The sequence below is a fragment of the Aphis gossypii genome, chromosome X (genome assembly GCF_020184175.1).
Source record: "Aphis gossypii isolate Hap1 chromosome X, ASM2018417v2, whole genome shotgun sequence".
Lineage (NCBI taxonomy): Eukaryota > Metazoa > Arthropoda > Insecta > Hemiptera > Aphididae > Aphis > Aphis gossypii.
This window is the reverse complement of record NC_065533.1, coordinates 29,144,233-29,168,602: the sequence shown is the minus strand read 5'-3', so window position 1 is coordinate 29,168,602 and position 24,370 is coordinate 29,144,233. Positions and strand designations below refer to the sequence as shown.

General features: G+C 26.0%; 1 protein-coding gene across 2 annotated transcripts; it reads right to left on the bottom strand.

Moving 5' to 3' along the window:
* Positions 1-5,483: 5,483 nt before the first annotated feature.
* LOC114120611 (uncharacterized) lies at positions 5,484-21,094 on the bottom strand. Of its 2 annotated transcripts, XM_050207602.1 has the most exons (12): positions 20,921-21,094; positions 14,821-14,967; positions 14,547-14,664; positions 14,357-14,460; positions 13,590-13,661; positions 13,370-13,486; positions 13,176-13,272; positions 12,529-12,803; positions 11,268-11,515; positions 8,210-8,369; positions 7,863-8,032; positions 5,484-5,932 (listed from the first exon to the last, which is right to left on the bottom strand). In XM_050207602.1, exons 3-12 carry the CDS (start codon positions 14,635-14,637, stop codon positions 5,656-5,658), a joined length of 1,611 nt encoding a protein of 536 aa, XP_050063559.1. In that variant the 5' UTR covers positions 14,638-14,664; positions 14,821-14,967; positions 20,921-21,094; the 3' UTR covers positions 5,484-5,655. The 2 variants fall into 2 exon arrangements, with proteins under 2 accessions (XP_050063559.1, XP_027838372.2); XM_027982571.2 differs by lacking the exon at positions 14,821-14,967.
* Between the last annotated feature and the right edge of the window lie 3,276 nt (positions 21,095-24,370).

Here is a 24,370-nt window from a genome sequence, read left to right as displayed (position 1 = left end):
TCCGAGTAGTGAAGGATATCTAACGGGTTTTTTTTTTTTTGGTTTGTTTTTTTGGTTCATCAGATAATCGGATTTATGATGGAATTGTTGAACATCACTAAACATAATATTACCTAGGTACTCTAATAATTATTGCTTAAAACATTCCTGTATAGATGTGAATTGGTCATTTTAAATGTTGATGGCTAAGTTCATTAATACAGTACTATAATGTCAGTTTTATTTCATATAAAATACTTTATATACCTACTTAATACTTATTTATTAACAATAGTATTAAAAATTAATGTTTTTTTGTAATATTTAAACAATAATAAATTAGGTAGGTACCTACTTAATCAGTTATTAGTTTAATTTACCATATTGATTACCTGGAATGTATAACTAATAATAGAATTAATAAAAATAATTATTGGCGTAGGTACAATTCAGGCTGTAGATGCCTTACTGTAGAAGACATGGAATTCTGGATAGTACTGACTTTAGTAGATACAAATAAACTATATTCATAAGGTTAAGTACAACACAAAATAAGGCAGCATACTTCTGCGGGTGAGTTTAATGCAATTTATAAAAAGTTTTATTTGTTACAAGTTACTGGGCAAAAATATTGCATTAAAATTTTAAAAATATGGTTTTTATACATTAAAATTCACAAAAAAAATATTTATACATGATTATTGCATCAGGAGTATCTAGGCATTCTCATATTTTAATATTCCCATTTGAAACTACTCTTAAAACGAACTTAAAATAACGACTTGTATTGGCCCATTTGAGATTAATTAGTTTTATTAAATTCTTATTCTAGCTATACATTTTTCTTAGATTCTCATTGGAGAAATTAATGTATTGATTTTATAATGAATGTTTTTTACATTTTTTTTATTATTGTATAGGTACTAATAGGTAACTGGAAAACTGGTATTTTTACACAAAACCAATTTTTGATTAAATCGAATTTAATTTCTAATGAGCCTAACAAATAACAACTTGAAATTGTCACTAAATGTTATTATATTAGGTATAATTTCCTAAATAATATGATTAAAATTTTAAATATTTCGATATTTTTTAAGGTATTTATAAATATTTGTAATTTGAAATTTTTTACTAAAAATGTAAAATGCTTGAAAATGTAATACAAGAGTCAAGAGTACAAGACTCTTCATAAATATTTCTACCAGTAACTAACAAAAAAGTTTATTGGATGATCATACATTTTTAAAAACTGTTTGGAGTTAAAGTATTCACGATGTTTGATTTTTGGACGTTTAATTTATTTTTTCTTAAACTTGATTACCTATAGATATTTTGTTGTTGATTTTTAAAATAAAAGTTTCAATTAATGTTAATAAAAAATTTTTTGTTAGATCAAAACGCTTGAATACACAATGCAAGGTTTCTTAAAAGAAATAATTGTTACTATTTAAAAGTACTATGCTAATTTTTTTAAAAAATTATTTAAATTCAAATTTTGACAAAATTCGTCAAAATCACGAAAAGTTAGTTAGCTAAAATTTAATACAATGTTTCTTATAAGTAGTTCATACTGAAATAGTATTTTAGTGATCACGGGCGCGTATTATTAATTAGGTATGTTCCTTGCCTCTACCGCTCCACAAATGTCAATTAGGTATATTATAACTATTTAGAATCATATACTTTTTTACCACTTTGGATTTTGAACTTTGAAAAATTATAAAATATTGTTTAATATATTTATAATTTTAAAATCATCATTTATATTTTATTCCTATGTGCAAATGCAAAAGTACAGCGTATAAACTCCATATCTAGGTACAGTAGGTACGCAATTTTATCCGTGACCGAGATTTTGTTCACTTTGTAACTATTTTGATAAATTTTTTATAGATATTGCCATGAAAAATGTCATTATGATTGTTAATTTTTCCTTTTAAATCGTTCTAATAATTAATGAATCTACTTTTTAAATGGAAAGACGAACTGTATAATTTGCAAACAAAAAAAGATTAAAATAACAAAATGATTTTTACATTTTTATCATAATAATTCAACAGGATATAATATAATTCCAATAGGTACATATTATACGCAAGGAACCTAAAATTAATTGGGAATTTAATTATATTATTTATCGATCATTTACTACAAAAAGTGAGCAAGTACGTAATACATCTGTTATACAATGTAGGTGTATAAGACGACAGAGATAAAAGTGTATAAACGGTATACCTCATCACATACATTTATCATAATGTGTCACTGTACCTAATTAATTTGTTAAATTTAAATTTGTATTCAATGATAAATCAATAAATCAATGTGTACAAAAAACCATTCTGAGCCGTGGTCTATATTACTAAGTAGTATTAAAGTAAATATATTATCACATATATTTAAATTTCTATTAGTTATTAAAAATCTTTTAGTACATCTTAGTCAAGGGTATAATACTTAAATAAATTGATTTACATGTAATGGAGACTAAACTACAATTAAGTACTATAATGTCTATACTTAACTTTAATATTTTATATAAATACTGTACATATTATATAGGTATAAAATATAAATGTATAATTTTGCAATCGAATTTATTACTATTGAATTTTTATAATAAATAAACAGTTTTTTTTACTGTAGCTGTTGTCTGTCTGATATCGGTCTCGGTTTTTTCACATGAAATCACTTTTTAATAAGATCTCGTAATAAACTAATAACATAATAATTGGTCATATTTACTCTTTAAAAGGTATTATAAAATATTTAAAATTATATTTATTCTAAGGTTATTCATTTATTTGAATTAAACCAATAAAAAGATAAACTAATAAATTAAAAAGATTGGTTGTATGACGTTTTTAGTCTCGGTAAATATTCGATTCGATTACGAATCCAACCTAACAGAGTCCAAAGTACCAGGGGCGCATTGACTAGTCGCTAGGTACTTATATTCTCAGTTTATGTGTCGCGCGGTGGTGGTGTCCCGGTTGGTGACAGTGTGGTGGTGGCTGCGGCTGTGGTAATAGATAGTAGTAATTAGTAGATATAGCAGCCAGCAATCACAATCACAGTATGTATTCCTGTTACATAAATTATTCTGATAAGTTTGAATATTTTTTATTTTTGTATAATTAACCTAACAATATTGATAGGGAATTATATATCGTTTCCAATGTTTTCAGATCACAGGCACGTGAGCCAAACCAAACCGTTTCATGTCTGACTTAAATATTAATTATTATTAAATTCGACAATAAAATAATGTTAATTTTACATATTAATTATCTTTATTTTCCTTATCGCCAGATCCTAGCTAAAAAATAATCAATTTTTTGTATTAAATTCTGGCTGGATGATGATTTTACAATGGTGTGTTTTGTGTGTGTGTGTGATAAGTACTAAATAGTCAATAAAATACTTCGATTTTCAACTTTAAGTATGGTTTTGAATAGCACATTGGCTATAGTTTTTAATAATAGTCATTAAATTTTTTAATAAGTGTTCAAAATTATAATTTTTATAAAATCTCGGAAATGTACAAGTTATTTTGTAGTTAGAAATTCATTAAAATTTTTCTTTTTGTATCCAAGATTTTAAAATGTAATATAAGGAATATTTAAATACTAATAAACTAATAATATAACAAATGATAAATGCAATATTTTTGGCAAAAATTAAATTAATCTACCGATTCTATCGTAATATTAAAATAAACTAGACACTTTAATAACTTTATCAAAAAATATATCGTGAAATATACTTTGTCATATAGGATGATAGATTTTTTTTGCTCAGAACCATTTTTTATATACAATAATAAATCATTAATCTATATACATTCATTACAGCGATCCAATTGACACATTATGTACAAGAGTGCTACTCACTTACCCACATTTTTAATTTTTATGATACAATTATAAAAATAATTGCATTTGAATAAATTCATTATGGACTAAGATCATATTTTTACATATTTCATAACATTTTAAGAACATATTATATGGTGCATATAATACATATTAAAACTTTTTTTAACGATATAATAATAATATAATTAGATAAAAACTTTTAAATTTAATACTCCAGTCCAATCAGCAATTAATTTATTTGGGAAAATGGGAATTGGTATATTATTATAATCAGTAGCGCACTCAGGGGGACTTTGGGACTCGAGTCCCTCCCCGAAAAATTATTTTTTTTTATTAAATTATATATTATTATAGCAATAAATTAATATAGTATTACAATGATGAATGACAACGTTTTTGATATACTGACCCCTTTCTCCTAACTGATAACTGATAGGTATAAGGTTTGTGGAAATCGTCGATAGCTTATTTCGTTGAAAATTGAAAATTTGAAAATAGGTTTACAGATGCTAGCGATTACGTTGGATTGACTTTGTTGTAACAACAACAACAACAACAACTTTATGACTTTATTGACTTTATGAGTTACCTATGACTGTCATTCGTCTGTGGTAGGCATGAAAATCTCGTTTGGAAAATTCAGTATAATATTACTTCGTTTGATTTTGCCGTTGTGAAAGTTGTGTGAAACTGTGAAGTACATAATTGTGTAAAAAACTGAGTAAATGACTTGTTTATTTGTGTGTAAAGGAAGTAGGAAATGTTTACCCCTCCCCCTAATCAAAATCCTGGATGCGCGTCTGATTATAATTAGTTAATATTAAGTATTTTATTTTGAGAGGCTATAAGTGCTGTAACTCAACTGTAGAGGTTTGTATTGGTAATTGAAAACATTACTTACGAATTTAAAGTAGAATAATCAAGTTATTTGAATAGATAATTTGTTAAATATTATACAATAAAAATGTATTATATTATGTAATTATATTTATATACAGAAAAACTATGCTATATTGGTATTTATTATAATTCTGAAGAGCAGATGTGACAACAAATGTCAGTGACTAAGTATTTTTGACATTTTTAATTTAATGTATTAAAAATGTACGGGATTTCATATTTCATACATGTATTAAATTTTCGAAAATTTTTACACTCTGTCAAACAGACAGTGGCGTAGCCAGGAATTACCCGAGGGGGAGGGGTTTACTGACCTTTTTTTGCTTACCTTTAAAATATATTGTCCAGGAGCGTTAAAATGTACTAAGTTGTATGCTAATTGAATAATACATAAGTATAACAGTTAACAAAACTATAAATTCATATACATGATAAAAACAATTTTTATTTTTTTTAAAGCCAAGGGAGGTGGGTTTGAACACCCAAACCCCCCCTTGGCTACGCCATAGCAAACAGATACAAATAATACTCCATTTTTGGGACTAATCAAATGTGATTTCTTCTCTTACGTTTCTTATCTTCAATTATTCTGATACACCAAAAAATACGCCATAATAATACCATATTAAAATGACCTTAAAAGTTTTAATAATATCAATCTACTCATAGTTTGAGTCTCGAACTATTTCAAATGTTTTAATAATACAATTGTTTATAAAACATTTATTATGAATAGAATGACATAAATATATATTATGTACAATTAAGTATACACATATTATTAAGATTGAAACAAAAACAATCTAGAATCCACGCCAATGATTGTAAATAACTAAGCTGTTGGAATCCGCGGGAAAATCTAATATTAACCGATAATCTATTTCGTTGGGTCCTGTTACTGATCCTGCGAGGAGTATTCTTCTATTATTCCCTCTTCACCTTCACCAAAGTCATACTCTTCGCCCACACCTTCACTCTGAATCTCTTGTTGATCTAACCACAACTTTATTTCACCATCCATCTCGTCGAAGTTGTATGGGAAAAATTTAATAGCATCGTCAATGCCCACTTCCTCATTAGGGCTTACGTATATCGGCCCCACGTCAACAAACCGTAACAGGCTTTTGTCCTTGTCGTCCATGAGCACAGACAACACTAATTTGGCTTCTTTACTGTATAAAAAATGTAATATATTATGTAGTTACTTATTATACAAGATGTACAGATAACATTTAAAAAAATAATCATTGACGCAATTATGCAATACGTTGTAAAAAAAAAAAAATTGAAAAATTAAAAATACATTTAATATAATATGGTATAAGAACAGTCTTATAAATAACAGTAATATAATATATAATATATATAGTCTTATAACAGTCTTATTAACATCTCATCTTATTTAACCACGTCAACTACTTTTTTTCTGATTAATATTTTTAAAATTAAAATTTTTTTTACTATAAATAAAAAAATTATTGTAGTTCAAAGTAATTTTTGATAAGATTATATTCGTTGTATAATATCATGTATTATATACATCGAGAATCGATATGAATGATTTATAGATTTATTTATTTACTCATGAAAATATTTTTAAGTTAAATTATTTGTTTCCATTAAAGAATCCCTTAGGTAAGTTTTAAAATTTAGATAAAAGTAAAAGTAAGTACAGATAAATTCAGTGTTATATTATTTTAAATTACACAGAATTGTTCATATTTAGTGATATAAAATCTATTTATTAACGACCTACGCCACGTACAGCAACTAATATATATAATTTAATATACTGACACTTCCCCCCTGATTTTCTAGTGAAATGTGAAGGGTGAACACGCAAAAATATCATAGAGACAGATTTCTTATTAGTTATTACACTCCAAGATAAAATAATTGATATTGCTTTAATATTCGAGGCGCTTTTGTTTATCAAACCAACCATCCAGATGATACTGTTTACGCAGGTAACTGCCATCTATGTCAAGTCTTCCCTCATATCTCACCCATTTGCTATTTCAAACTGATTATAATATAGTATATACACTGTACTTATATTATACAACCATGTGCAGTAAGTAGTAACCATAAAATCTAACAACCTGCCTATTTTAATAATATCCTGATGTCTAATACAGAGGTTATAAGAGTGTTCAATTATCAAGGATGAGCTCTTATAGTTCACGGAGAGACTTAGACTAGGTCAATTTTTTACGATGGTTTACGATGGTTGGTGACAGTAGCGGATCTAGAAATCACCCAAGGGGGGGATTTTCACAAATGAAATATCAGCTTTCAGTGAGTTCCAGCCCAATATTATAATTTATTATATAAAAATTAAAAAATACAGCCCAAGGAGGGGGCGATCGCCCCATCGCCCCCCTCGTATCCGCCACTGGTTGATGATCATGATTTTTAGCAGTCCAATCACAAACAGATGTTATAGAAAAGATACCATTCCTATATTTTAACATAATATTATGTTTATCCTTCTTTTCACGCTCTTTGAAATAAATATCAAAACTACGAATTTTTGTGAACAAAGCGATGAATGCGTGACGAAAGATCGGACACGTGTTTTACAGTTAAATGCACAAACGAAATTAGAAACAAAACTTGAGTAAATTACACAAATTTTTAACTCGCTGATAATTATTACTCTTTGGTAGTTTACAAATAAAACATATTTTTTGTAGTTCATAACTTTCAATTTTAACTGCTACCTAACCGATATGGATATTTGATAGGTACGAGCGACGAAAGACGAATGTCTTACGATGTGTTACAATTGACTTAACTTAACTTAAATATCATTTATAAGACTAACAATAAGTAGGTAATTTTATTGATTCGATTAGTTTTAATTGTGATTTCAGTGAAACGATTACATTATGCAATGTGTTTTTGAAAATTTTTGCACAGTAATTGTTACCCATATGTCTATAATATAGCTATTATTTTTGGTGACGCTAAACAGTTTTGAGGAATTAATTTTCAAATACTAAAAATACTTTAAATAGGTTCGTATTGTTCCAATCTTAACTGATATATTTAATATACGTAAATTATATAATAATAATAATAATAGTGTAAGATACTGACCCAATCTTGTCCATACCATATTTAGTCAACATTTCGGGGTCTTTACATAATAGTTTGGGGTTTTCGGGATCGGCGCTACGAAAAAACCCATAGTACACTACTGTTTCTTCCAGATCTTCGATGATTGGCAACACAGTATTAGATTTGTTGATATCAAAAATAATAAGGTACTGTAAAAAATACGCCAAAATATGAGTATATGTGAGATTTTGAACAAATTTGGATTAGGAATGCACCTTAACGACTAGCACAACAAAAAATTGTAGAACATTATTGACTTCTATATATATTATAATATAGAAAATAAAAAAAGATTCTACCACGTGTAATAAGACTAATTCTCTAACCTGTGGTGCAGGAGGCAGGGGTGCGACGTATCCTTGGTTCTTACAGAATTTGCGAAACAAAATAGTAAGTGCCGAAGCTTTACTCAACGGATTTCTGGGGGTGTATACCGATGGTATTTTTTGTCCATTTTCATTTATTACCGAATGTATATCTGCAAGTCTACGATAATAATAATAATAATAAGAAAAAGAAATAATTAAAAATAGCAATATAGAATTCAATTGTTTTAGAATTAAATTTAAATTGCTTTAGAGTTTTAAAATTAAAAATATCAATATTCAAGCTATTTCTCATGGACATTAAAATATTAACGGGAGAATAATTATTTATTGTTTTATCGTTTAAATTTTTAAAATTTAAGTTCAGAATATAATAATTTCAGAAAACTAAATTATTTAAAATATATACATTACTGTGAATGTCCGCAATTGGTGAATGCTGATATTCATCTGGTGAATGTCTACATACACCTAATTGTTCTGTTCTAATCAATTGGATGTTAAAAAATTAAAATAATATAGACATTTACTAGTAGAGGTTGACATTTACATTACGATTTTGGTCAATGTTGACATACACAACATGGTTTTATTTAATGTTGACACGGGTACATATTCGCACATAATATTATTATAGTATTAATGTTACAACGGTTTAATATACCTTTTATTATAATAGAAACAATATAAAAGTTTAATTAAATTAAAAATTTAAGAAAAAAAGAATTATTATCATGCCTTTTTTGAGATACTAAATCATTAAATCTCTGTATATAAAGGAAAGAGTACTTTAATAATAATCAACTCAGAGCCGAATCTATTTGAGTTATCGAATTGTAATGTTGAAGATGGATTAATATCATAATTTTATCTTGCCTTAGGAAAGGATTTTTCAAAATTTTGATTTAGGAGGGTTGAAATCGGTAAAAATGAGTTTTATTTTTGTACATAACTTTGAAACTTAAGGGTTAGAAATCATAAATTTACGCTATCATCCTGATAATATACTGCTCGCATAATCATAACAAAGTCTCACGGGCAACTTAATGGCTATAATATAACCTGACTAACTCACTGACTGATAAACGTAGAGCCTGAACAATGATAGATCGAGGCTTGCAATTTACATAGTGCATTCGTACCACAAATTTATTGTGTAATAAGAAAGCATTTTACAAAATTCGCATTTTAAAGTGGTGCTTGTACAAGTTTTTTGATATTCAAAATGGTCAATGAAAATATCTAAGTTTTGAACACCGTTAAACCAAATATTAAATAACAAATAAAACAAAGTTTGAATCATATTATAATAATGGCATTTTTAACGGGCAACGAAGTACACGGGATCAGCTAGTTTATTATAAAATACTTCACACACGTTTTCCATCATAAAAATAAATCGATTCAATACAATTTTATTTAAAATAAAAATATATAGGTAACTACGTTCTATAACAATAGCATACTATAGATAGCAAGGTCTATATCTATATACTATGATAGCAAGGCAGCATAATATGGAGGTTATCCAGATATAATAGTTAGATAATAGCGTAGTTGGGTGTTGGGTAAGGTAATTAAACATTTTACCAAAATTATCAATTTGTACAATACCCATACGTACAATTTTAGAAGGGATCAAAATAAAAATAAATCTCAAATGTAAGATAACAAAGATTTGTTGCTATTTTCATACATAAATGTAAATATACCATATTTATTAAACTATAAGCTTATAATATTTTTTGCCAAGAAGGGGGCAAGTGCCCCCCCCAGATGGGTGCACATGACAATACTTATACTGCATAGGTACTAGATAGTATAAGATTCTGTACCTATACTATAATAAATTGTGGTGCTTCCGTTATTACTTATTCCTAAATTAGATTAAATAATATCAACATAACCAAAATTCAACAATATTATTTTATAAATGTCGACAGTCACTAGTGAATGTTTACTAACATCATAAATTTAATCAGTATACCAACAATCAACATTCACCAATGACTTATTAAATATACGACAACATTTTTTTGAGTGACTATCAGCATTCATCGATTGTGGACATTCATAGACACATAGATATACAAAGCAAGGGATTTAATGTATTAAAACTAATCTAAAACAATTCTGGACACATTTCAAACAAATTATATTTATGGCTATTTAAAAATATAACTCACAGTTTTCATTAAAAAAATTTTTAGGTTTCCTTCCAAATTTAAAACTCAATTTACGCCTATGTAATATTGTATATAATTTTATGTTATTGCCTATTGGAAATAATTCTAATAATTGAAAACTATCAAAACTAATTAGGAAATAATGAAATATATTTTTTTATGTATAGAAATTCTGATTGTTATTATTTCATAGTTATTTTTGATAAAATGTCTAATATTAATGTGAGGAATGGTAAGTTTTTTTGTACCTAATTCAAAATAGTGTCACCGTGGTACTAATAATATTTCGACTATTAACTAGGCATTATGATGTTTGTGATTAAATAATAAATATAATAACCTAATTTAATTTATAGATATTATTCAAATTTAGCTTCACATAAGTAGTCAACTAACACACGAGTTAAACATTTAGCACTGATCGTAATAATTAATCATCATTTTTTTTTTAAAAATTGAATACTTTTTACAGTGTTATTATTAAATACTAAGTATAGTTAAGAGATATTTATGTTAAGTATAGCTATATTACTTAAATATTACATATTTGTGAGCAAAAAGATGTATAATATGGTGGATCGCCAACATTTACAAATTTCCATTGTAGTGTGAACATTTTGGGAAACTGCCATAATGGTCATTAGAATCATCAACATTTTTTTTATTTTTAGTTTATGTCTTGTAAATTATTAAATTGAATAGTTAATAATTTTATATTATTTAAATTAAATGTTTATTATTATATTTAAGTAATTTTAATCTTGCATAAATTCTACGCTTACACGTTTATATCTCCATATATACGTGATAGATATACGTATACAGCATAAATATTTATCTAATTTAGTTAGTTACTTAGTCTAGGCACTTACGAATTTGGACTAGGGTTTAATGGGCTTCCATTATCACCATAAATTATCGTGCTCAACTTCAGCTCTATTTCTCCCATTAAATCGATAGAAACGGGTTTATTTTCGTCATCTTCAGCGACTTCTTCAGTAGCGGTATCGTGTTTGACAGTAGGCATTGACAACATTACAGAATACACATTTTTACTCAATAATTCATCGATCAATTCTTGCGGAAAACTTTCCAAAAACTCTCTTTCCGTAAAAAACATCTATAATGGAAGAATGTAATATGTATATAATGTATAATTTTCAAATCTTAAATCGATCTATCGACTATCTAGGTAAGTAGGTACCTTGCTTTGTATGAAAATTACAACCTCTGTAAATTGTAAACCCATAAATAGTGCAGACATGCAGTTAAAATACACCCTATAAGGTGGACCCTATCCTTTATTCGTGGCTTAGGTACCTATCAGTTTATTTGAAAATTTAAAAAAGCTAATAGTATAATATACTGATAATAGATTTTTTAGAAAACTTTTGACATTTGTAACTTTTTAATAATTTATTTACTCATTTTTTTTTAAAAAACCTTTAACTTTGTTATTTACAATAATTTATACAATTGCTAGTTACCTCCAACCATACTTCTCATGAGTCATAATCCAATAATATGTTGGTTGTATTGGACTTTACGAATAACTTAATGATTATATTAACTTGTTGTTTATACCAACTGTAAATTATTGAAAATTGTGGGATGTTTCATGTTTCCTATTCAAAATGTCCGAGCACGAGAGTGATACATTGGCGGTAATAAAAAAAAATAGATTTACCAACTATGTGGTACTATTGTGGTAGGTACCCATCTGTTGGGTTTTAACATATCACGGAATGTTTTCTAAATGTAGTATATAATCAACAAGTACTAACTGTTATATAATTTAAAATTTTTATTAATCAAGCATATAGGTACCTATCAGTGTAAATTATCTACACGAGTAATTAAGCCCAAATACTCTTAACCACTTGGTTGTATTATGTAAAAATATTCAGAAGAATAAATATTTGAAAGAATATCTTTAGTATTTTTATTATTATTTGACTGAAATATTTAATACATTGAAAAATATTATCGATTATTATTTTATTAGATTTTTCTCTTTCTTATTCTTAACATATATTTTTATTTAAACTTTTTCAACGTTAGGTATATCGATTATTTTTACCGATTACTATCCTGATTCCTAACTTATTATATTCAAAATATGTTTATAATTACCTCAGACAATTTGTCTTCTGTCAATTTCAATTCTTTTGCTTCAATAACGATAAGTTCTTCATACTTACTAGCACACGAGTTGGCTACCTCACAAACCCTTTTTTCTATCATCACAGGTTCAGGTGGTTCATCGAGTTCTTCAGCACCTTCTTCCAATGGTTTTTCCACCATAATGTATTGAACTGTGTGAGGGAAAAACATGACACACGTTTGCATTTGGATGTTATATGAAAATTGTTTCAGAGCACGTTCTCTCACTTTCATCATTCTTTTATCTGAAACCATTAAGTATAAACTTAGAAGTTCAGTAAAATTTTTTACTGAACATTACTGACATTTATATCATTTCATAATGAAAGGAGAAATGTATGATAATTTATACTAAACTTACGGCTAATGAATTAAACTTTATTAGTATGCTATATAATAAATAATACATGGATAAACATTATTTAGTTCATTATGATGACTGCAGACAGACTAATAAGAAGTAAATCTGCAGTATTATATCTAATTTACACTTCTAAATACAATGGCTAGTAAAATACTTTTGAAAAACATTAATTATGCTTTAAAACAAACAAAAATAAGTTGTAGATGTATTCATCATTTATTAAAAAAAGTAAAAACATTAAAATCATACATACCTCTAAGTTTTTTTTCTTTTTTAGTTTTCTGTTTTCGGTAGTTTTCAATTTCAGTTAATTTTTTTTGTTCCTCATCAGTCACTTTACTTATTGGTATCTATTAATTTATAGCAATTAAAATTAGAGAATTATTCGACGCTCATTATGATAATTCATACACAAAAATACAAATTCCATAGGTACTAATCACTCACAAACTCTTTATGAATTTCTCCATTCTTGTATTTAACATACTGTTCCAACTCCTCTATTATTAATCGAATTAATCTGGGAGCATCAGCGCCAATAATGACATTGACCAATTTCCCATCCTTTTAATAAAAAATAATTATTTATAGTTAACGTTAGTATGTATATATATATTAATAATACAATATATTTTATTAGCTGTTAATAATAAATTTAATTACTTACAAAAAAAAACATCCAATAGGGTTCACTTTTTTGCCGAAATCTTTTTAGCACATTTATGTTGTCAGATTTTGCCTATAATTGTATTATAGTAGTTAAAAAAAGTTTTTATTTATTAAAAGAACTTTTAAAATCCGTAGAATATTATACAATATTACACAAAAAAATTTGTAAATATTATGCTTGACAAATAAGTATAATAAAAAAGTGGGCTAATGAGCATCGTTCTACTGTATATACTAAGTGTTGATTCATATATTTTATGTGATATATAATGTACCGTGTTTAAGTGGACTATAAATTATAAATATAATGATATTCATAAACCTATAAAAGAAATAACATATTTAGAATAGTCTATTTTCAATTGTCTGACGAGATTAATAATTTAATTTTAAATTTTAGTTTTAATAAATATTGGTGGTGATGTACCTATAGTATCATATGGTATGAGACGAAATTATAAATAATTTTGTTATTAAATTATTTATTTGTTTTGATAGACATAACATTGATTGGAGTAAGCGAAAAATATCTATTTTTATGAATACTTAACATACATATATAACATTTTTATAATAAATTAATATTTAAAAATTTAAAATTAAAACTTTTAACTCTTAACTTGTTGAGTTATCTAGAAATCATAGTTTTATTCCATTTAAATTATGTTTTGATTTTTGATATAGATATATTTCAATTGTTCGTATAGTTATTAGTTAATACAAAATTGAACATGATAATAGGTTTTGCAAATTTGCAATACTTACTATAGCGAAATTTAAATATTCATTTCCTAATTCCATTTTAATTTTTCTTAAGTATGTTATCATCGCTACGCAAGGACCGCACCATTCTGAATAAATATCGATAACTAAAATAACAAATAATTAATAATGAAGTATTAATAAAAGTAAACAATTTTATAATTTTGTTATTATATTATTGTGAGTTTTTTACCATACATTCCCGGATTTTCCATAATTTTTGTCCAATCTTCATTGTTATTGATTTCTTCTTGAAGTACTGCTTGCGCACTTCTTTTAGCCATTCGTTTGGATCTCTTATTCTAATTACTCTGTATATTACATTTCAGAATTTCAAAATACATTAGGATACAGTTTTAAATAAAATATAAATTAAGTACACAATTTTTAAATTAAAATAATAATAAAAACATTTCGCTTTGATTATTTTCTGGTATTTATATAATATGTAGTAATATACAATTTACCTAATGGTTTATAGAATAAGTAAGGTTTTCTTGTGTATGGATTCATCTTCTACTTTATATTCTTACTAAAACTTATTTGCATTTTTGTATACACTTTTCATTATAATTTTGATATTTAAAATAAACATTTAAATGTTTCAGTGATATCTGTATAAGTTTTATATCAACAAATGTTACAAAACAAATGGGCAATTTATTAACATTTTATTATTTTATTCTTTAAACATGATTTTTCTATTCATGTAATAGGTACGTCTATAATAAGTAGAGATGTTAAATGTAGGAAATTAGATTTTTGAGAAAATCTGAATTTTAAAATTTAAAACAATCAAATATTTTGTTCATTGATAATTATTGGTACCTATTATAAAAGTCTGTAATATTTTAGATTCTGAACGGAGTGATGAATGTATTGATTCTACAATGATGTGTGGGTTTTTTTTCTGTTTTTTTGTTTTTGTGTCTGTGTACAGCATAAAAAGTCGAAATAATGCTTCAATTTCATACTTCGGGGGTGATTTCCGATGGCAAAGCGAATGTCTTTGGTGTATTATAAGTCAAAACTAAACATTTTCCAACATTTTTTAAAAAAAAAGTTGAAAAAAACAAAAAAAAACGAGAATTTTTCGCAAAACCAGTTTTTGACCAAATCGATTTTTTTAAATAGTTGTAACTCAAAAACTAATCACTTGAAATACTTGGCTAAATTTTAAAAATATTTTGACTTTTTTTGAGCTATTTATAGACAACTGAAATTTTCGATTTTTCTGAGAATTTTTTTTCGAAGCGTCGATAAAATTTTTTTGGCCGAGTCAAAATACTTGAAAATTCAACACAAAGTTCCTTATAAGTTATTCTTAGTGATTAAAAAACTATAAGAATAGATAAGCATAATTTGTGCACAATTTTTTATCAGCACTTGAAATTAAAATATTAACAAAAATTCGTCAAAATCCTGATTATTTGGAAATTATTTTGTAGTTATTATTCATAAAAATGTTTGTATAAGTAACTAAGAGTTGAAAATTTAATACAAGATTTTCCATAAATTTACCTTACAATAATTATAAAAGAACTTAAATTTTGGTGTATTCAGGCATTAAAACATAAACTACCTTTTTCACCAACTATTGGAAATTATATCCTAGGCTGACAAAGTGACAAATCATCTTCGTTCAGAATCGTTTTTCGTTTACAATGATATCTATCATTGGATTCAAATTTAACACTCCTATAATATATAATAGTGATCCACACGGCACATAATGTACAGCAGAGCGGTTCCAATTTTACCTGCTTTTTTTTTATTATTAAATTTGGAAATATATTTCATTAATCATTAGTTTAACTAAATTCTTAATCTTAAATAATTTTTATAAATAATACTAACTTAATCCCAATAGACAATACTTTATATAGATATATTTAAATTGTTCTAAATAAACTATTCTTTAATTAATGTTGATAGTTTAGTGTTGTTGATAGTTGATACCAACATATAGTACTTAAGAAATATTTTTATTATTTAGTATATATATAACTTTATAGTCAATTTTATTACATACCGTTTTTGAGGGCATTTTCAATAGGATAATATTACACTTTGGTTTCAAATAAAGAATTGAATTCTTAACCCAATACTACACCAATTCGGTACTAAGGAAGCGAGTTATACTGATAACGATCAATGACCATGAAACACGTGTTATGAATCTAAACAAGGACGTTCAAAACTCCCTGTTAGTAACCCCTCCATGCGAAATTTCAAAAGTGTAAATAGGTACTCATAGATTTGTTAGAAAATATATATTAAATGATAAAAATGATATGGTATAATATACAAAAATATAAATTAAAAGTGTGCGTATCATAGAGAAATCCGAAAAGTTATAAAATGCAAATAACGTGTGTAACGGAAATTAACAGCTCTTCAATGAACATAGGTTAGGTTTTCTAAAGCTATAATTTATAAACGATACGAAAACCCTAAGAAATTAATCTTTTACAGTATACATACATATTAAATTATAGTAATACAGGTATAGAATAAATCAATAATATACAAACACATAAAATTATACTGGTATTCTGCAGGAAAAATAATATCTTCTAATTTTGGCATAAGTACTCGTTTATTTTAATACATTTTACATTTTTACGCCATAATTAAATTGTATTTTTCTAAGAAGTAGGTATGTATGGCCAAATATTGGAATCTATAGACTCCGCACTTTTAACAAAATGACTATTGAATAAAATACTGTGTCAATAAGGGTTAACCGGGCTAAGTTTTTCATATTAGAGTGTTGGATATTTGGATATTATATGGAGGCTATCATTTATACCAGTAAACTTAACTTGTCTTTCTCCCCCTAGCATGACTCGACAAGCTCAATCAGGGAATAACTATCTAGCCTACAATTGGAAATAATAATTCGTCACGTTCATTGAATACTTTGGTTTATCACCTTTAAATAAGTGGCTTAACTACAGCATTTTGATTATTTGATGTATTTACTGTGCAAGTAGTTTATGAGCAGATATTCAGTGTATCGCTCAATTGCAACAAAAAAAGGAATTTTTTTAGTTCAACCCATTTGCACCATAATAAATAAAATAATGATTTAACATGATAATAATAATCAATAAAATATATTTTAATTTTAATATTTTAATGGTTATAATACAAATTTAAACAAAACCACAAAGAACTATGAATCTTTTCATGTTTCATTAAAGTAATGAACAATTTTATAAATCGTATCCTAATAGTTTTACATTTTTAAAAATGTTAACCAAATTAGTTCAAACAGATATTTATATTAAAATCAATAGTAATATTAATAATGTCTCAAAGTATCTGAAAATGTACAAATTAAAATTAGATTAAAATAAACTTTAAAAACAGTATATTATTATAAAATAAAAAATTAATGAGTTATGAATAATACGTAAAAAGAATTAAACAAAAGAATTTAGGTTTTGAAAAAAATACGAGTGTGATTGTTTATTATTTGAAAACAATATGTATTTTTAATAGATATTAAATTATTAATATATATATATATATATACTCGTGTGTTTAAGAAATTTTTAATTTATTATAATTATTTTTAAAAAATGTGTTGTTTAAAATTTAAAAAAATTATATAATTGATTATTATTGAAAAAAAAAGTTCTATTAACAGTTATTTGAAAACATTTAACAATATATATTAAAACTATTAAAATGTTAAAAAACATAAATAATTAATTGATTATTACCATCATGTAAAATCACTGTACGCAACGCATGTAAATTTGATTCAGATAAGAGGTCAGTAAAAACGTACTTTTTTATTTTAAATAATAATAAATAGTAAATAGCTTAAAGGTGTCAAAATACTATTATAAATTTTCATGTATAGAAAATGATAGAATAAACATTTAATGAAAATTTCAAGTATATTATATAGTATACTCATTCTTAAGTATTGGGATTCGAATCCAAAAAAAAACTTATATGGAATCTTGTATTAAATTTTCGAAATTTATAATCAGCGAATTATTTTTTATCGACAGTTTTAGAAGAAACTAAAAATATTTTATACTTAACTTGCAAACAGAAAATAGTGGAAATAAAAAATATTTTATTAATTTCTTACTACAAAATAATTTGTGATTTTCGACATTCCGTCAAAATTTCAATTTAAATTAATACTTTTGAAAAATATAGTAATTATAATTTTTGATATTTTTGTTGTGAAAAATGAACTACTTACCTATTATGACCTTGTACTAATTTTTCAAGCATTTTTACTTATTTGTTCATTTTTTATTGGCATTTATAAAAGAAAAAAACAATAGATAATCAAATACACACTCAAAAATCACTAATTGTGAAATTAATGCATTTCACTCAATTGAGAAATTAAAATACAAACATCGTTGTAAAACCAAAATATTCATCATTTTGATCAGGAACTAAAAATGATCGGGTACATGGTAAATAAATATATATTTACATTGTGCATATATTTGATTAATAGTTAATCATTTGATTTCATATTTCAAATTTTTAAATTATAATACTCCTCTATTCTGCACTAAAGTGATGCGAGTGCAGAGAATTTTTATTTTACATTAAATCAGGCATTTATTTTTTATTTATTTTTGTTTTATTGTAATTTTATCTTATTTAGTTCTTGTAATAGGTATATGTATAACTATATAAGTACTTAGTACATATAAACGTATTAAATATGTTACTTCTACTAAATTCTAAGAGTGTTAAGACAAATAATAGTAATTCCGTTTGGAAATAACTAAAGAAATGAGCGAATGGGTAAATATTTCTACTTTGGCAGGTTAGTGCTAATGCAGCATGCGTTAAGTAAGGACATGTAATTAGTACTAGTTACAGATGCAGATTATTTTCAAAATCAACCTTTCAACGTATACTACGATATGCATACACGGCGATGAATTATAATTTATTAATTATATAGATAGTAATACGAAAATGATGTAATTTTTGACTGATAAACAGTGAACACGTACCTATACACACGCGCATATACATAACTAATTAGTCAGCAAATATAAATAACTGCACGAACACATACTAACCATAGAAATATTAATTACTATGGCTATGATTTCTGTACATTAACATAATTATTTCTTTTAGTCTAAATGTGTATTTAAAAAAACTTATATAAAATCGTATTTATCTAATGAAGACCTATAATCATTCCTTTATTTTCATACATAAACAATTTGTAAACTGATATAATTGATCTTTAACATTATCTTAGGCTTGTGGATTGTGGTTATTACTAATTGACTCGTGTTTATCGAGTAGATATAAAATCTTATATTTTGTGCGTAACATTTATATTGATGAATGCCCGAAGTTCAAAGAGGAGGAGGTAAATTATTATAATTTTTGAAACATTTTCTAGGGGTTTTTCAAAACTAATTTTAAAATACTCAAGTGCATTAATTGTGATCAATTTTTATATAAAAACTATGATTGATAGAATTTAAAATATTTTATTTGTATACTTTTCCATTTATTACATATATAAATCCTAGCCCTATATATAAAAGTTAAGATAATACTTATTTATATTATAGGTATGATAAATCTTGTATAATAAATAAAAAATAATAATAATTCTTAAATAGGTACCTACACTAAATATCTTTTCATTATTATTGTTACACTGGTCAGCTATTCAGCTGCGATAACATATAAAATATTTTTAAAAATCACTGCGTACGATCTCTCACTCACGTGGTATTAATATCAATTGTTCAATGATAAATCTAGAAATGTACGATAGTAAATTATGGTAGTTAGCCTTAACAATTCGGGTAGAATGTTGAGAACCACTTTTTTTAACGTTATCGGGCCCCCCAGGCGTTAGTCGATGCACTGGTGCCATGTTATCTGACGACGACTGTAGTAACTAGTACGTGGGCATGTTAAATTTAACAAAATAAAAATTATAATTTTTTATGTGTCTGAAAATTTTCCCGTCAATCGACTATCCTTGTTAATATATTTGGTATAGGTCCATTTTCCTAGATCTGTTGTCCTGTATTTTATACTCCTGTCGGTCTTTAGCCGAATGACCTAGACTCCTTACGCCTCTGTTCAACGTATTTGAGTACCATATTAACTATTTACGTACGTGGAGTATAGAATATTAGAAATAATCGTAGAGATAATTATTTGTTTACTATAATTGCAATGGTTAGTCTAGAGAACTTCCGGGATGGCGGGATGTTATCTTGGAACGTGATACTCACGCATAACAATTTTTCCCTTATGAAATGATGTCCATGAACATCGTTATTGTTACTATGTAGTGCCGCGAACCATTGTCGGCGATAGATTAAAATTCGTCAATTTTACATTATTATAATATTATACGTGAAGAGGGTATAATATAATTTATAGGTATTATGTATTAATATTGGAAAAATATAGCCTACGCCCTACAACCTAAATAGTCTAAACGTCACCGAAAACAATATCCTGGTTGTTATATGATTATATTATATCTATCTGTTTAGTGGTTACTATATATTATAGACGGTGATTAATACTTACTGTAAATTATTGAAACAACAGGAATTTATGATTATAACATTACAATTGATACGAACACAGACCACGGTGAATTAGTTTCTGTTTTTCTTGGATTTTCACGATACTGAAATAAAAAATAACACGTCGACAGTTTAATATCGCCCGAGACGTCTCATTCGCCTTATATATTGTTTCCATGGATACGAAGGCGACGATAGTTTGCCGCACGTTTAAATGTGTTAAAAACACCTATATAATACAATAACACCAATACAGAGTTATATAGTAGCATAATAATGACCAGTAACTAAACATGCAATAAATCAATAATAGATAAGTATAAGTTTAAACATGATTTAGTGGGCCATTGGCCTTATATTAGTTCATTCAATTTTAACAAACCATTAAATGATCGATTTTTTATAATACTTTGCATAATAATGTCAGATGAATAGAATATTATGGGTAAAGGGTAAAGGTAAAACCGTAAAAGTCGTATGGAAGTGGTATGGAAGTTTCTATAGTCTATACACACCTTATATACGCATAGTACTGTGAAGTAAAGTTAAATTGAAATTGGAGAAGAAAAACCTAAAATATATACTTAATCTCACTTCTATAATTTGAAATAGGAAGGGGGTGCTTAGGAGAGTTAAAATCACTAAATGTTTTTAATGTCCATACATTTTTTTTAAGTCGTCGATTAGCTATTGAGTTTTAATATTGTAAAAAATAAAAATTATACAACTACATATTTATATATTGTGATATAATATGTATTACTAATGAAACGTATAAAAACATTACAGAGAACTTCATTAGTTCAAATACGTTTTAACTCTGTCTATTCTGAATATTGAATAAATATCAAAAAGTATTGCAAATGAAAATATTACTGGAAAATTCACTAAAAAGAATAGGTAAGAATAATCATCTTATTTTAATAGTTTTGTGATATTTTTAATACCATGACAACAAGTCAAAAAATTAAAAATATATTATGTATACTGATATGCGTGTAATTAAATGCATATTATGTAGTAAAAATTACACAACTATTTATACCTTGTGATATAATATAACTAATGACTAACGAGAAGTATAAAAACATGAGTGAGGACTTCAATAGTTCAAATACGTCTCAACTCTGGTTTATTCTAAATATTAAAAATATCAAAAAGTATTGAAAATGAAAATATTTTTGGAAAATTCTCTAAAAAGAATTGAGAAAAATAATCATCTTATAATAATTGTTTTATGATAATATTTTTAATATCATGACAAGTCAACAAATTAAAAATATAATAGGTATATGATATGCGTGTAATTAAATACGAAGTTATTTAATCATTTAAATATTTGTTTCATATTTGTGTCTATTTAATCATTTAAATATTTGTTCCATGTTTGTATCTATCAAATAAAATTTTTTAAACGTATCTGTTACAATGTTAAGATATCATTTAATAAATAAAAATTATGTTAGTTTTATAGAAGATTAGAGTGTATGTTAAAAATATTAATTTCACTAAAATTTTAATGAATTGGTGAAACGTATTCAAAACCAATAAAACATTTTGACTACCAAAGTTAAATTTGCCCTCGTACAAGTTACACTCCAAATGAATTACACTTAAACCGAGTTCCACTTAAACTTAATAATATTGTAAGTGCTCTGCGACCTGATTTTATTTTACACTGATGGTAACTAGTAACTTATAACTAGATATTCAATTACAGCTATCAACTTAATGCTGTTTGACTTTAAAAAAAATAACACCAGACTTGATAATAATATAGGTAACTAATGTTTAAAGTGAACCAGGACGATTTGAGATGGCAAAGAACAAACTTACAAAGACGGTATTTCACTTTGACCATACTAACTTTTTACGATACATTTACAAGAAATGTACGTATGCAATATCGTTTTTATTTTGCTGATAATTAAGCGAATTATTAGAATTTTTAATTTTTAATTGTTGATATTGTACATACTCATGTCATAAGTCATAACTCCTTTAAAAATTTAAATATATAGTAAAAGAATTACCAACAAGAGAATACAAATGATATTTTTACCATTAAGTCTTATAACATGTTAAATATTTATTCACATTAATAGACAGTAGGAAGTCTTAAATGCAAAATTTAATGTGTCAAGTAAATTATGTGATGCTTTAAAATAATATAATATAATATTTATAAATTACATAAAACTTAATTTTTATATAAATAGTTGTGTAAACACATTAAATTATAATATAATCAATTGTAAATACTACAACCTATTGTAATCTATTATCTAATTAATTATAAATTTATAACTATTAGGATTTTTATGAAAATGCATTATTTTATTGAATGCAAATTTATAAATTCTGATTGAAAATAAGCACGTTTCGCATTACACCCTAAATAAAATAAGATTTTTTTTATTTTACATATTTTCACACATTTTGATTTAAAACAATTACGTTTCCGTAAACATAAAGTCGGCAAAAATACATTTTTTGATGTTCTGAAATACAAGAGTGATTTTCACATTATGAACCCGTATTATTACGTTATAGGTACCAAATTAGCTCATCAGGTGTTTGCTGTGTACCTATTACCAAGTGCTAGGTATTATTTATTTCTTATTCCAATAATATATAATATTAACCATGGAAAACGCTTCTTTCACGTCATTGCCAATTTTAACTCTTCCATCACTATCACGGCCGACGTCAGATAGAATGCAGTGCGGATGAGTACCTGCACTATATATTACAAAACGGGGTCGGGAATCCATTCGTCACAGAAACGGTTTGACTTATTAGGTATCATCCACCATCGATATCGGTCTTACCTATGCCGACTACCTATGTACATTGTACACGTGTTACATTGTCATACATATAGTATACAACATACAGCGGGGTTGTGACGCTTTCCCTTTTTCTCATACGACAATGTCGTATTGGGTTATCAAAAATCACGGCTCACTCTATATATATAATCTATATATATACTCTATAACCACTAGTCACGCGCAATGTATTAAACTCAATATAAGTACTGTAATATGTATATAACGCAGTTTAAAATTTGTGTGTGTTTGCCCGTGTAAAATATAGGCGTCGTAATATTATTATAATATATTGAAAGGGACGATATTATTATGACTTACATTTACCTATACCGACTACAGAGCGATTTATTTACATAGATAATAACAACAGATTTTCGACTTTATGTTACTACGGTAGTTTAAGTAGGTTTTTAAATTATTATAATTAATGACTAACTATATTTTAAATGCATTATTTAAAGCAGAACAATTTTATACATTTCGTCATTCGATAAAGGTAATTCGATAAAACAAAATTAATAGAAAGAGGAAAATAAAATAAATCTACTTCTGAAATTAAATGGGATGTCATTAAATCAATTAAAAGCAAAATAATTCGTTATGTAGGTAACATAATA

Excerpts from the sequence above, each read along its gene's own strand:
- LOC114120611 (XM_050207602.1), bottom strand. The coding sequence starts at position 14,637 with ATGGCTAAAAGAAGTGCGCAAGCAGTACTTCAAGAAGAAATCAATAAC. Across the intron at positions 13,273-13,369 it reads GAGAAATTCATAAAGAGTTT|ATACCAATAAGTAAAGTGAC; the intron begins GTGAGTGATTAG and ends ATAAATTAATAG. Across the intron at positions 12,804-13,175 it reads AAAAGAAAAAAAACTTAGAG|ATAAAAGAATGATGAAAGTG; the intron begins GTATGTATGATT and ends TAATGGTTTCAG.